General features: G+C 47.0%; 1 protein-coding gene across 1 annotated transcript in view; it reads right to left on the reverse strand.

Moving 5' to 3' along the window:
• LOC102383391 (ubiquinol-cytochrome-c reductase complex assembly factor 1) overlaps positions 1 to 15,431 on the reverse strand; it is a 143,347-nt gene that overhangs the window by 15,144 nt on the left and 112,772 nt on the right. The window contains exon 8 of the mRNA XM_025215731.1: positions 1,655 to 1,732. Coding sequence (XP_025071516.1) covers positions 1,655 to 1,732 — 78 coding nt within the window. The remainder of the gene's footprint in view (positions 1 to 1,654; positions 1,733 to 15,431) is intronic.

The raw sequence follows: 15,431 nt of genomic DNA on the forward strand, positions 1-15,431 counted from the left end.
AGCGCTGACAGACTAGCTACAATGTAGTTCAGGGTACTCAGGTTGGCTGTAGGGACAGGGGCCCAGGGGTGAGATTAGGGACAAAAAGGGGACCTAGGAGGAGGCAGGACAAGGCTAGGGACAGACTGAAGTGACAGCCAGAGAGCAGGAACAGGGAGCACATAGGCAAACAGGAGTGGAACTCCAAGGGCAGCTAAGTAGGGTAGAAGTCTCAAGGGAGAACTAGGTGGAGAGAAGGCCAAAGAGCAGATTTTTCCATTAGCTATAGCCCAAGAGCAGTCCCACCAGCAAGCACTAAATACTGCAGTGACAAAGGCAGCAACTGCAGTAGAGGACCTACTGGCTGCTGGCCACACCAGTGAACCTAGGGGTGCACCGATAAAGATTTTCTTGGCTGATACCAAAAGCCAATTATTAACCAGCTGTATTGGCTGATACAGATTCAATAGCTGATTTAGATTAATGCAGCCCAGAAGCTTGGAGAGCAGAGTCCTGCCAGTAAGTCTGTGGGGCGGAAGGTGTGTGGGAGAGGGAAAGGGTGTGTGTGGTGGGGGACAAATTGAGCTCCCCATGGTGAGGAAGGGAGTGGGGCAGGTGCTGCCCAGCCAGGGTGGTAGAAGCAACCTCAAGGCAGGAAGTGGGACAAAGCCGTGGGGGCTCATCCAGGGGCTGCGGGGGGGAGAGGCGGGGGGGGTGGCACATGCTCCCCCGGAAGAGGCATGGGAGCACGTGCCCCCCCAGATTTGTTCACAGAGCGCAAGTGGGCTGCCTATTATGGGCTCAGGAGCAGGGGCTGCACCAGCCTCTTCCTGGCAGAGGCCTGGGCTGGGGCTATGCTTGGAGCTGGCAGGGGCAGGGCGGGCTCAGCCATGCAGGGCAGGCAGTGGCAGTGCCGAGAGGCAGGGAATTTGGGGTGGCTCTGACCCCCCCAGCACCGCCCTGGCTCGGGAGCCCCCTGCTGTGGGGTAGGCAGGGTAAACGGGGCCAGTGCAGGGCACCTGAGGGAAAGGCAGCAGAGCACAGTGCCCAGAGCAGGGGTGGCTAGAGAGGGCTTGGAGGGCTATAGACCCCCACCCTTAGCCACTTCTTCCAGTGCCGCTGCTGCCCGCCCTATGCAGCTGAGCCCAGCCCTCCCCACCATCTCCAAGCACAGCCCTACCCCAGCCCCACCAATGGAAAGAGGCTGGGGCAGCCCCCGGCCCCGAGCCTGCAGCAGGCAGCTTGCCTTTGCCCCATGCACAAATCCAGGGGGCACATGCCCTCCATGCCTCCCCTGGGTGGGGGTGCATGCAGTGGTGAGGAGCCATGCCCCCCGAATGAGCCACATGCCCCCAGCCCCAGGGTCACATCCACCTGGCTGGGCAGTGCCTACCCCTTCCCCTCTCTCTCCTTCACTGTGGGGGCCTTGATCTGCACCCCCTCTACGTCCCTTCCCTGTCACAGACTTACCAGCCAGATGCTGCTCACTCATCAGTTTTAAAATAATAAACTGATCACAATGGCTAGAAGTTTGTTCCTTTAATTTAGCTTTGCCCATTTGTTTGTTTTGTGGGTTTCTTCATCCAAAACATCTTGTGGTTCAGAGCAAATGGGGAGACAGTTCACTAGATGACTTATTTGTTTTGTCCAGTTTTGCCCACTTATATGTTCTTACCTCATCATATCCATATATAACTGCAAAGAAATTTTCTGCCATGCTTCTCATGCCTCGCCTGAGGGTAGAAGGATCAATCTGGAAAATACAAGGCAACATCATCTCAGGAGGTAGGAATCCAAGAGTAAGGATAGAGGAGCATGTGAGAGCACTGTGGTACATGTGAGTAGGTATTTAGGTGTGAGCAGTATAATTTCATGCAGGCCACTGGTTACAGAGCAGTATGTGTTACAGATTGGCTGAGTCTTTATACAAATCAAAATCAACGTCAACATAAGGTCTGTGTAGAGGGCAGAAATGTCCCCAGCCTAGGATGCTTTCTCTTGCATATTTTCTGTTCCTTCCAACATTTGTCCATCCCTCCCTGGCTCTAAACATTGCTTTATTTTTGCTTTAATACATTTTAAGGCCATAGTGATCATCTAGTCTGACAGGCCACAACATTTCGCACTGTGAGTCTCCATCAAGCCTATACTTTTCATATAAGCCAATGCATAATTTTTAGAAAGAGATTTAGAATTTTTTTTTTTAGAAATCTAGCTTTATGGGACTTTAAATGAAGAATAATTTACCCAAGTGCTACATTAGTTTTCCCAGTGGTTAATTACCCTATTTAAAAATGTACACGATGGGGGAGAAGTCCAGGGAGTACAGACAGAAGTGCAGCTCCCAGCTGTAACTCAGAAAGATTTTTGCAAAGTATTCTCAGTTACAATGTTACCCCAGACCAAACAGAAATGCACTGTTGGTTTCAGGGGGAAAGACAATCCCATAGCAATGGCCAGGGCTCTCTGCCGGTGCTCACTGTTCTCAGAATGGGAGGGGGAAAGGCAGTGGAGGAAGCTCATTCCCAGGACTCCCCAGCTGGTGCTGAAGGGTGGGACAGGTGAATTGGAGCCCTGCGGCAGGGCTCCAATACACCCACCTCACCCTCCGGGGGGGGGCTGAACACCCCCCAGACTGAACTCCCTTTCCCCCCCTCCCATTCTGAAAACAATTACAGGCTGGGTGCTAAGCAGACACAAGTTACAAAAGATGCTACATTTTTAAACATCTTTATCTGAGACCTCATGCAATGAGGGGTCAGATTTTCACCTGATCTGCCATTTTTTAAACTATTTGCAGCCAAGCACTTGTGTTTGGTCACAGCTATAAATGGCTTTCTGTGACCAAATAGGGCAAAAACTGTCCCTTCTGTCTGCACCCCTTCTTTCCAATCTGAATTGTATAGCTTCAACTTAAACACAACAGATCTTGCTTGGTAGCTAACTATCACATTAAATAGTCCTTTGCCATCAGAAATCTTCAGAGGCAGGTACCTGTATAAAATGGTCAGGCAGCTTTATCACCAGGGATCCTGGTTTTCTCCGATTTAAAAAAAATCCCCAATTTTTGGGTTAAAAAAGTAACCCCAAATCCACATTTTTCTGTGATCAAAATGAAACACCACTAATACACACACAGAGAGAGAGAGAGAGAGAGAGAGAGAGAGAGAGAGGCATTTCATTAAGTCAAGAATAGATTGCTATGGGATTAATTAGTAACACTCTCACTGGATGTTGATTCCCCATTTACGGTTATTGCTGAGATATTTGACAAGAGTCACGCTGATAGAGATGAATCAGTCTACCATCATTTCATTTTTTATGTACAGCCTCTTTATTAACCTTTCCATTATATTTCCCAGGATGAATATCAGGCTAATTGAACTATACTTTGAAGGTCTTCCCTTTTGCCCTTTTTAATTACTGGGATAATATTATTAATTACTGGCAGAATATAAGAACATTGCTCAGGTATTCAGGGGCGAAGTCAGGAAGGCCAAAGTGCAATTGGACTTGTAGCTAGCAAGGGATATGAAGGGTAACAAGAAGGGTTTCTACAACTATGTCAGTAGCAAGAGGAAGATCAGGGAAACTGTGGGTCCCTTACTGAATGGGAGAGGCAACCTTGTGACAGAGCACGTAAAAAATGCTGAAGTGCTCAATGCTTATTTCACCTTAGCCTTCACAAGCAAGGTCAGCTCCCAGATTACTGCACCTGGCAGCACACTTTGGGGAGGAGGTGTGGAGCCAACAGTGGCAAAAGAACAGGTTAAGGACTGTTTTAAAAAGCTGAACATATTCAAGTCCATGGGGCCAGATGGGATGCACCCAAGGGTGCTGAGGGAGCTCGCTGATGTGATTGCAGAGCCACTGGCCATCATCTTTGAAAACTCATGGTGATCAGCAGAGGTCCTGGATGATTAGAGAAAGCATACATAGTGCCCATATTTAAGAAAGGGGAAAAGGAAGATCCAGGGAACTACAGACCAGTCAGCCTCACCTCAGTCCCTGGTAAAATCATGGAGCAGATCCTCAAGCAATCCATTTTTAAGCACTTGGAGGAGAAGGTGATTAGGAACAGTCAGCATGGATTTACCAAGGGCAAGTCATGCCTGACCAACCTTAGTTTTCTATGATGAGATGAATGGCTCTGTGGACAGGGGGGGAGACCAGTGGATGTGACATACCTTGTTTTTTTTTTTGATACAGTCTCCCACAGCATTCTCACAGGCAAGCTAAGAAAGTACGGTTTGGATGGATGGACTATAAGGTAGACAGAAAACTGGCTGGAGCATCAAGCTCAAAGGGTAGTAATCAATGGCTCAATGTCTAGTCGGCAGCTGGTATCAAGTGAAGTGCTCCAGGGGTCGATCCTGAGGCTGATTTTGTACAATGTCTTTATCAACGACCTGGAAGATGGCATAAAGTGCACCCTCAGCAAGTTTGCAGATGACACCAAGCTGGGGGGAATAGCAGATATGCTGGAGGGTAGGTCTAAGATTCAGAATGACCTAGACAAATTGGAGTGTTGGGCCAAAAGGAATCTCATGAGGTTCAACAAGAAGTACAAAGTCCTGCGCTTAATATGGAACAATCCCATGCATCAGTACAGGCTGGGGCTGACTGGCTGGGCTGAAGCTTTGCAGAAAAGGACCTGGGGGTTACAGTGGATAATAAGTTGAATATGACCCAGCAGTGTGCCCTTGTTGCCAAGTAGGCTAACAACACTGCTAGGTGTGTTAACAATAGGTCAAAGGAAGTGATTATTCCTCTCTATACAGCACTGGTGAGGCCATATCTGGAGTACTGTGTTTGGTTTTGGGCCCCCCACTTCAGAAAGGACATGGAAAAATCGGTGAAAGTCCCAGAGAGGACAACAAAAGTGGTTAGGGGGCTAGGGCACATGACTTATGAGGAGAGGCTGAGGGAACTGGGCTTAGTTAATCTAGAGAAGAGAAGACAGAGGGGATTTAATAGCAGCCTGAAGAGAGGTTCAAAAGAGGATGGAGCTAGGCTGTTCTCAGTGGTGGCAGATGGCAGAACAAGGAGCAATGGTGTCAAGTTGCAGCAAGGGAAGTTTAGGTTAGATATTAGGAAGAATTTTCTCACTAGGAGGGTTGTAAAACACTGGAACAGGCTACCCAGAGAGGTGGTGGAAGCTCCATCCTTGGAGGTTTTTAACACCTGGCTAGACAAAGCTATGGTTGGGATGATCTGGTTGAGGCTGGTCCTGCTTTGAGCGGGGGGTTGGACTAGATGACCTCCCGAGGTACCTTCCAACCCTAATTTTCTATGATTTGATAATTATGTGAGAGGCAAGAATTCTTGTGGGTGATATCTTTTATTGGACTATGGTTGGTATAGACATAGGCAAGCATTCAAGTATCACAATACCCTTCCTTGGGCACCTATGGCGTGTGTTTCTCAGGTTCCTGAGGAAGAATATTGTGATATCTGAAAGCTTACCTATGTCTATACTAGTCAGTCTCAAATAGGGTGCCATGGCACCCTGGAATGCCTTGAGATCCTTTCAAGGGTGCTACAGGGTGCCACAAACCGTTAGAACTGTTAGATAAGTAAACAGGATTCACAACATAAACCCAAAGATTTCAAATAGAAGTCCATAGCTGGGGTCTTTCTGACTTCTTTGCAACAGAAAAATTGCTCTGTTATTTTCCTGCAGCCAAAAGAAAAAAAGAGTGAAAACTAAGAGTCAGCAATTTCTGATGTGTGCTGTGAGCCCATCCAGGAATATCCTGAGTCTAAAAAGGTTGAGAACCACTGGTCTATACCAACCATACAGTTGGTCCACTGAAATATATCACCCACAAGAATTCTTGCCTCTTGCATATCTTCTAGATCATCACAGCAACATCACCACTTCAACACTACCTGGTAATATTAGATTTTTCCAGCAAACATGAATTTCCCTCACATTCAAAAAAATGTTAAATATCTAACATCAGTGGCTCAGAGGACAGTTTGCCATTTCTTTTAAAACTCTCAGATGGAGTTAAGCTTTCCTGCACATTTAAAAATATTTAACTTTAACTCAGCATCTCTGATTGTCCTTCCTTGCTTTCTTCCTGCATGATATCTGAGCAGACTGAATAGAGCTCACTCTGCTATTGTCTGTGTAACAGGAGGGCGTCCTCAGGTCGCTGTGCTCTCCCCTGACGCCTCCTTTACCATGCCAAGCTGCCTACAGGGCACCCTCTTTTCTCGCCCGCCACATCTTTGCTGTTATATATATGTTATAGCGAGGCTTCCTTTTTGTTCTCTTGGACACGGTACTCCTGTTCTACACTGGTCCCGTTTCTGGAATGGGTGTTCCGGTACACCCCCGCCTTATGGGCTATACGTGGCTCCAACCACCCCTGTACGACACCCCAAGCCTCGCAGATGAAACGGACGATCTTCGGTCTCTGGTCTTGTACTCTCCCTTGGGCTCTCCGCAGCCCTGTCCCTCACCGGCGCCCCCCTGGGCGCTTGGGCTCTCTGCAGCCTTGTCTTGTAACGGCGCCCCCCCTGGGCGCTCGGGCTCTCGACAGTCCTGTCTCGTAACAGTGCCCCCCTGGGCATTCAGGTTCCACACGACCTTTTCTGGTTTTGCCTTACCAGGCACTCAGGGTCGGCACGCTCCCACTGCTGCACTCTTTTAGGTGCTCAGGGTCGGCACACTCCCAATACTGCCCTTGTGGACTTATGTCGGTCATTGTCCCCTTCTCCGGGGCCACTCAACCGTTGTCCCCTTCTCCGGGGCCACTCAACCGTTGTCCCCTTCTCCGGGGCTGGGGTCCCCACACTACCATGAATCCCCTTATGAGGCCTCCTCCAACCCCTAATAGCCTCACCCAAACCTCCAGTTACAAACAGCAAACACAAAGCATAAGCCCCTAGGCTCCAACATTCTTCCCACCACACCCGGGGTGCTCCATCTCTCACCAGTCTCAAGTCGTTCTTGTATTCAGACCTCTTTTCTTTACTCTCTCCGGCAGAGCTCTTTCTCCCTTAGCTACCAGCAGGGAACTGCCAGCCTGGTCCCAGCCTGTGATTTATATAGGAGCCAGGCCCTGCCCCTTCCAGTCAGCTGATCAGGCAGGTGTGAGTCACTAGGTCCCTCTGGTTACCCTAGCAACCCGCACCTGCGTAGTTATTCCAGCTCTACAAGTAGCAGGCATCTTAGTGCCCTGCTACAGTCTGGCTGGGTGAGAGGTCCAGCAAAGCACTATAAAATGTGCTTAATTATGAGCAGGTAAGCAAGTAAAGGCTAATGAAGTGACTGGGACTAATCAGAGTCTAAATTTAAACAGATGCTTAAATATTTGGCAATTTGGGATTTAAGCACCCATCAACTCGCAGAAATGAGCTCTACATTAGAATTATAAGCAGATAAGCTGTCAGACTTCCAGAGGGGTGGCTAAACCAGACTCAGTATTGCTGCAGACTGACCACTCCTTTTTGTCCTTTATTGTCAACTAAAAGCTAAGAAATAAACCTTTTTCATCACAGAGATTCAGCTGGATTTTTCTGGTAAAGCCTCTATTCTAAGACAGACCTAAGGGACACTGAGCATTTGTCCTTGAAAACAGCAGTTCACAAGATGCCCTGACAAATTTTACTATCCTTCTGCAGAGAACAGGAACAAAACAACCTGATATATCCTATGTTTATTGGTATTCCCCAAACTTCAATCTGTCACAGACACTTGAGACTGTGAAGCCCTATAGTGTGGGTTCTGGGATATTGTCCTATGTTTTGTCCAGGTAGGGACAGTTTCAAAATGTTCACTCTCATTAGTTTCAAAACTGTAATGAATAAATACATAAATAAATACAAATAACTAACTATCCACATTTCCATTTAGTATATAAAAAAAATCCCTATGTGCAATACTACAGCTGGAAGAAAGGAGTTTTTTTTAAAAAAGACATTGGGAATAGGAATAAAGTTTAAGAATTGGATTTACTATGAAAAATGCATTGCCATTGTTGAGCTTTTCATAGCCTTTCAAAGGCAGAAGCTACACAGCAGAAGAAAATATAACTCATACAAATATTAGTATTGATAACACAGACTACTGGAGTTTCATCAATGATGTTATCAACCCCCTCTTAATATTCTTGTTAACACAGTGGTCAGAAGTTATGTAATAAGTTTCTGTCTCAAAACTACAATTAGTTTATGTCATGACATCAAACCTATAGTATATATGTTTTTTTCCATTAAACCACTATCCTTTTCATAATTTGATTTTTATAAGAATACATGCAGTGCAACCACAAGGAAAATTCCTTTTAAGTCAGTTACTCATATTTTTCCATTTATATAAGGTATTAAAATTCATGCAGATATTTTATAGGCCATCAAGATTTGGTGACTGGCTATTACTGAATGTTTAATAAAAGAACTAAATAAAAGAAATCAGAGGGTTAAATGATGACTGCAACTCCTGTAATGACTTAATTAAATTTTTATTGAGTACATAAACCATGATGTCACTTTTAGCCAACCATACTCACTTTCTATGCATGTTAAAGACTGTGGTTTCTCTCAATAGAATATACTTCTAAATAAGCTGCACTTCTACATTAATAAGGGGGAGCAGGTCTCATGTAACACACTCAATAAATTATCCTTCCATTTTTAAACAAATTCCATGAGTTATTATAAATTTGCCATGCACTTTTTATGACATAATAAAAATGTTACCTTAAGGATTACTTAACACATATTACAAGTGTTACAGCAGGCAATTGCAAGGGGGCAAAGAAAACAAGCAGTCCCATTACAGGGACAAGTCCTGGACTATACACCCCTGGAGAAGCAACTTTCTATATTAAAAGCAAAAAGCAGCAGCTTTAGCTTAGTAAAATATATTAATAATGGAGATAACAAAGTTAAACAAACAGAGAAATAAATGCATCTAAGAGACAAACATTTTAAAAATGAAATATGACTTTGGGGATGGAGGAATATCTTAGGCAATAAAAGCTACATTTAAAGATATATCATACTGTTTTGTGATGAATAGAGTCAACACTGCAGAATTTCAAAGAGTCAGAAAAAGAGCCTCTTTTTTAAAACAGAAGAATTAAAGAAATTCAAATCAGGGCTCTTCAGGAACAGTTTCCTTCATGACTCCTGTCTGCCTTCTCAGCACTGGCACACTTCACAATCTAGATTGCAATGGTGATGATTTCACTGACTCCTTTATACATCATTATTAAATATTAAAAGTTACTAGAGAATTTCAGCTGAATTTCTAGCTGCTAATAAAGACAACCATAAATGCTAGAGTTCTCTTAGGTGCTTAGCTCTTTTACATTATTTGGACCACTCCATCTCAAATCAGTTAATCTATGCATTGATATCTGTATCTTCATGAACCATGAATTCAGGAAGCCTGAAAGTCCTCATATCTCCACTGCCCCTCAATCCCCCACCCCACACATTTACAGGGTCCTTAAAAAGGAAGGAAATGCCCAGCTAAGGTAACCTCTTTTGACATACCATAATGTGAAATTCACCATTTTTACTCTCATTAATGAACTCCCATGTATCTGCAGCATGTACAACAATACAATGCAACAGACACACACATACTGTACTCTTCACCGTCACATTAGTATGCAAAATCTTAACTTCCAACTTCTGCAAGATCCATATGCATGTCTCTTAGATATCTGTACACAAGTAAAGTCTACGAAATATTATTTTCCTCTAGGGAAATATGAAGTCCAAGTTGACATTTGTCTTTCTGATGTGATGATTAGGAATTTGGGACCTGCACTGTGTTACTGTACATGTTGGAGGTTCAGAAAAATTAGAGAGCTGCAGTTTCACAGTGAAGTGAATATGATACGTGAGTTAAGTCACTTGAATAATTTGTTAAACTAGACAGATCCTTGAGATTATGTGCTTCAGAGGATCACCTCAAAGATCATCTAGTCCAGGGGTCAGCATCCTGTGGCCTACAGGCCAGATCCAATCTACAGAGACATTTGATCCAGCCTAGCTTCTGTAGTGTTTTAGTGGCAGAGGGCTTTGCCCATACAACAGGGAGAAGCAGCAGCAGCTCTGGCAGTAGCAATGTAGGCTAGGCTGGAAGCAGCTCATGCCAAGAGTTAAGCTTTATTACAGTGGCTCCCAGCTCCAAAACAGTGTTGAACCTAGTCTAGTTAAATCCTCTTCAGAAACATGGGATTTATTGTTCCTAAACCCTCCCAAGACACATGCCTCTCCAGCCTTTTCATGAAAACTTGCAAGTTAGGATATCCTACAATATCTCTAAGCAGGATTCCATTGTCCTCCTATTCTTACAGAAAGGACATTTTTGTTCATGTACAAAACTGGCCATTGAATTTTAGCCAGCAGTTCTTGATCCAAGTCCATAAATAATGGTTGAACTACACCTTTTATAATGAGACATCTATAGATTTCACAGAGTTAAGGTAAGAAAGTGTAGCAGAAAGCCCCTTTCGTACATTTCCCTTCTGGACATTGATATAACTGAAGCCCCTTCTTGCCTGCACCCCTCCCCTCCCTGCCTCATTTTGTGCATTTCTTTTCCTTCTAAGTATTGGCAGAGAATTAGCACACTCATTGCATGGGTTGGCAAGGCTCAGAGCAAGCCAGAAAGCTGAAGTGGCTTTCTGTAGGAGAACCCTACAAGATACATCTACATATCAGTTCAGCTCAGTGTCACTAAAGAAAACAAAAGAACTCAAATATCTACTGCAAAGGCTGTAAATATATCCTGTGCGAACCTAACTCACTTACTGTCCCCAGCAGCCTTTGATGCTCACTACCTCACATTGCATTTTTATATATTTATTAAAGTGCGTTTTTATGTTTCATCTGTTTCATCTTTACCATGGCATTTTGTATTTTATATTTTATACTTTTATACCCTTAAGGAATGTATTCCCTGTAGAATGAAGTTACACCCTGGACCATTGTTTAAAACTGCATTGAAATTGTAATCGTAAAGTGATAAAATCTGCTTTATTGGGCCAGTCCCTTGAGTGAAGGCGAGTATGTATGATGATCAGTAGGTAATTAAATGACAAGGCAAGAGCCTCTGGCTGTTAATTGACAATAGACTAGCCAGAGGAACTTACCATTACAAAACTCTACTCTACATGGCATTTTAGGCTAATCAAGCGAAGGAACTGATTCCTGGAACTGAGCACCCACCCTATTAACTATTCCTGTAACCCATGACAATACAGCCATCGAGTCAATCAAGTCAAGGGTGGACTCCCGAAACTGCACATACTGGCAGGCACAGACCCTTGTGACTGACAGTTGTCATGCACTACTCAAGACCCACGTGGGACAGCGACCTCCAGATTGGGCAGTGTCACAGAGCACTGAGGTGCCCTGCTCCCAAAGAGGGGAAAACTGCTAGGGAGGAAGCCCTATCAGGAAATAAGGAGCCCAGCTGTGGGTTGCCGGGGGCAACCAGGGAAGGTCAGCTGACCAGAAGGGGCAGGGCCTGGCTCCCTTAGAAACCCTAGGGGCTGGGGCCAGAGGCAGTTCCCTGCCAGCTGCCAAAGAGGAAGGAGCTCTCTGCCATGGGATAGAGGAGAAGCCTGATATAGGACCAGCATCCAACATTGCTGAGAGTTAAAGGGTCACTGGTAAGACTGAATGTTGTTATGGCCGGGTGGCTTCTGTTTATGTTATAGCCGAAGGGCTTGTGTTTGTGTTGTTGTTTGTGACCGGTGGTTTGGGAGAGGCTATTAGGGGATGGAGGAGGCCTCATAGGGGACTCAGAGGAGTGTGAGGACCCCAGTGCCAGTGAGGGCACAGCATTCGGGGTGCATAGACCCCAGCCCTAGAGAAGGGCAGTTGAGAATCCCCAGAGAGGGGGCATTACTGAGAAGCCCCAGTGAGGGCATGGTGAGCCCCAGAGGGGGGCGGCCTTATTGAGAAGCCCAGTGCGGGCATGTTGAGCCCAGAGAGGGCGGCTTGACAGAGAAGGCCCCGAGAGAGGGCAGCAGTATTGAGGAGCACCCTGAGAGGGGGTGAAAGCCCCAGAGTAGGGGGCAGTTACTGAGAAGCCCCTGTGCGGGCGTGGTGAGCCCCGGAAAGGGGGCAGCACTGCCGAGGAGCCCCAGAGAGGGGGCAGTTGCCGAGGGGGGGCGAAAGCCCCAGAGAAGGGGGCAGTTACTGAGAAGCTCCAGTGCGGTGTGGTGAGCCCCAGAAAGGGGGCGGCACTATCGGGGAGCCCCAGAGAGGGGGCAGTTGCCGAGAAGCCCCAGAGGAGGGGGCATTATTGGGGAGCCCCAGAGAGGGGGAGGCGTGACTGAGGAGGCCCACAGAGGACAAAAAGGGACCAGATCGTAATTAGAATGAGACATAACATCTATTCCATCGGCGAGGTGTGGACTGCAGTGTAGGGGAGGAAACGGAGCCACAGATAGCGCCCCCAGAACACCAATTAATCAATTAACAACAAGGCATAGCAGGCGAGTAGGCTGGTGGTTGCCCCAGGAACAGGTGTGCAGGCCACGTTTAGGTTGGCCCAGGTCATGTACCTGTCACAATGGTGCAATGGCCGGGAACGTTTCGTACGGCAGTTTGCATCATAAGACGCTTGTTTAGCCGTATGAGAGAGAGAATCCTTGGGTCTAGAGAGAGCGAGCGGATGCTTAGCCGGGGTCCAGAGTCACAACCACAGGTTGTAGTTCAGCTACAGCAAGTGATACAAGGCCTACGGGAGCAAGCCGCTAGACAACGGGCTCTGTTAGCCAATGCGAAGGAAACCATCCACACACAACCAGCAATCCGGGTGGGGATGTGTGGCTATGGAGCTAGGAGTGGCCCTGAGGCGGGAGACGAGTCACCCACGGTGACAGTCAAAGTGATAATGGAGGGAAGAAAGGTTTGAGCTATGTTGGATTCGGGCTCATTACAGACGATGGTGCGGAGCAACGTCCTACTGGCCAAAGAAAGGGAGATAGTAGATCATGTTAAAATACAATGTTGGTGCGGGGACTCCCTAAGAGTCGAGAGAGTAAGGGTAGGTGATAGGACCTGGCAGATGCTAGTTGGGGTCGCTGAGCAGTTACCCTACCCAGTAGTACTGGGTTGTGATTGGCCTGAGCTATTAGGGGAAATAACCAGGGCAAGGTCAAAGGAGAAGGTTGAGGGATTCGCAGTAGAGACGGAACAAGCGCCCCCTGAAGAAGCAGCTAGGCAAGAGGTGGATGTCACCGCTTTGTGGGAGAACGAACACTTTAAAATGGAGCAGAGCCGGGAGACAGACTTTCGCTACGCGTTGCAAGAACACCTAGCCCAACGAGACGGCGAGGTCTTACAGCCAGAGCTGATGAAGACAACACCGAGATTTGAGGTACGGAATGGTCTCCTGTACCGAACTGAACGAGGGAAGCCTGGAAGGGAGGAGGTCATACAGCTGCTAGTACCTCGGCGATATCGACGAGCTGTCTTGAAGGTGGCTCATGAACTCCCTATGGAGGGACACTTGGGCAGAGACAAAACTGAAGTCCGCGTTAGGGCAAGATTCTTTTGGCCCGGACTGTTGCGAGAAGTGGCAAGATATTGTGCTTCCTGTTCTGTGTGCCAAAAAACGGACCCGAGGCGCCCCCCAAAGGCACCTTTAATTCCAATGCCATTGATAGAGGTTCCATTTGAGTGAGTAGCGGTGGACATTGTGGGGCCCCTTCCCCGTAGCAGCACGGGAAACCAGTATATCCTAGTCCTACTAGATTATGCCACCAGGTACCCTGAGGCCATGCCGATGCAAACCATATCAGCTCCGAAGGTGGCGAACGAGCTATTGAAAATATTCTCTCGGGTAGGACTTCCTAGGGAATTGTTGACAGACCAGGGGACGAATTTTACCTCACGTGTCATAGATTCATAGATGTTAGGGTCGGAAGGGACCTCAAAAGATCATCGAGTCCGACCCCCTGCATAGGCAGGAAAGAGTGCTGGGTCTACATGACCCCAGCTAGTTACTCATCTAACCTCCTCTTGAAGACCCCCAGGGTAGGGGAGAGCACCACCTCCCTTGGGAGCCCGTTCCAGACCTTGGCCACTCGAACTGTGAAAATCTAAATCTGCTCTCTGCTAGCTTGTGGCCATTATTTCTTGTAACCCCCGGGGGCATGTCTTCGAGGGAGTGAGTAAAGCCCTAGGGATTAAACACCTGAAGACGGCAGTCTATCACCCCCAAACAGACAGACTCGTAGAACGTTTTAATCAGACCCTGAAACAGATGTTGAAGAAGTTTGTTGCTGAGAGCCCTCAGGATTGGGATAAAATGATACCCCCTTTGCTATTTGCGGTAAGAGAGGCGCCCCAGGCCTCAACCGGGTTTTCACCCTTTGAATTGTTATACGGCCGGCAACCCCGGGGAATACTCGATCTGATTAAAGAAGGTTGGGAAGAACAACAAGATAAAGACCAGAATTTTATCCAGTATGTGATACAACTGCAGGAGCGCCTTGAAGCCACCCGGAGTGAGGTCTTAGGAAATCTCAGAGAGGCCCAGCAACGTCAGGTGAGATATTACAACCGGGGCGCCCGGGAAAGTAAGTTTGAGGTAGGGGACCGCATGTTGGTTCTATTACCGGACCAGGGGCATAAGTTGCTCGCCCGGTGGCAAGCAGGCAGGCAGGGGCCTGCCAAAGTGAGATGGACGCCAGAGGCGGAAAAGGCATTCCAAGCGGTGAAGGAAGCACTGTGCCTGCAACCCTTGCTATATACCCCAGATTTTAATAAACCCTTTCTGGTGCAGACTGATGCGTCAAAAGCAGCAATTGAAGCGGTGTTGATCCAGGTAGAGGGGGAAGAAGAGTGTCCTACAGCATATATAAGTAGGAAGTTACACCCACCTGAGCGAAATTATGCCATGATAGAAAAGGAGTGTTTGGCAATTAAGTGGGCAGCGGAAACACTCCGCTACTATCTGTTAGGATGGCGGTTCATGTTGATAACGGACCACGCACCCCTACGCTGGTTGCAGAGCATGAAGACAGACAATGCTAGACTAATGAGATGGGCCTTTAGTCTGCAACCATATTGCTTTGAGGTAAAACATCACCCAGGAACTAAGAACATAAGCGCTGATTTCTTCTCGAGGCAATACGAGGAAGCAGAAGAAGGGCTAGGTGGAACAGAAAGACCATGGCCAAAAGAGAAAAATGGAGGGGTACGGGTAATAAAGAACCTGAACCCTGTTACTAAGAGACAGAGCAGTTCCCCTAGGCACAGAAAACCTTCCAGTTAGGGTGGCTGGCACAAGAGAGACCCTGAATCAATCCCTACCAGCAGGTCAGGTGGCAGGAGGAGGAGGATCAAACCTGGTAAAGGATGAGCAGAGGAGGTCGGAATGACGGCAGAGAGGTGGACTCCTAACGGCTACAGTACTGCGCCCAACACCTTGGTTGGAGAAATACCCAGACCTGGGGCCATTC

The sequence above is a fragment of the Alligator sinensis genome, unplaced genomic scaffold (genome assembly GCF_000455745.1).
Source record: "Alligator sinensis unplaced genomic scaffold, ASM45574v1 scaffold705_1, whole genome shotgun sequence".
NCBI lineage: Eukaryota > Metazoa > Chordata > Crocodylia > Alligatoridae > Alligator > Alligator sinensis.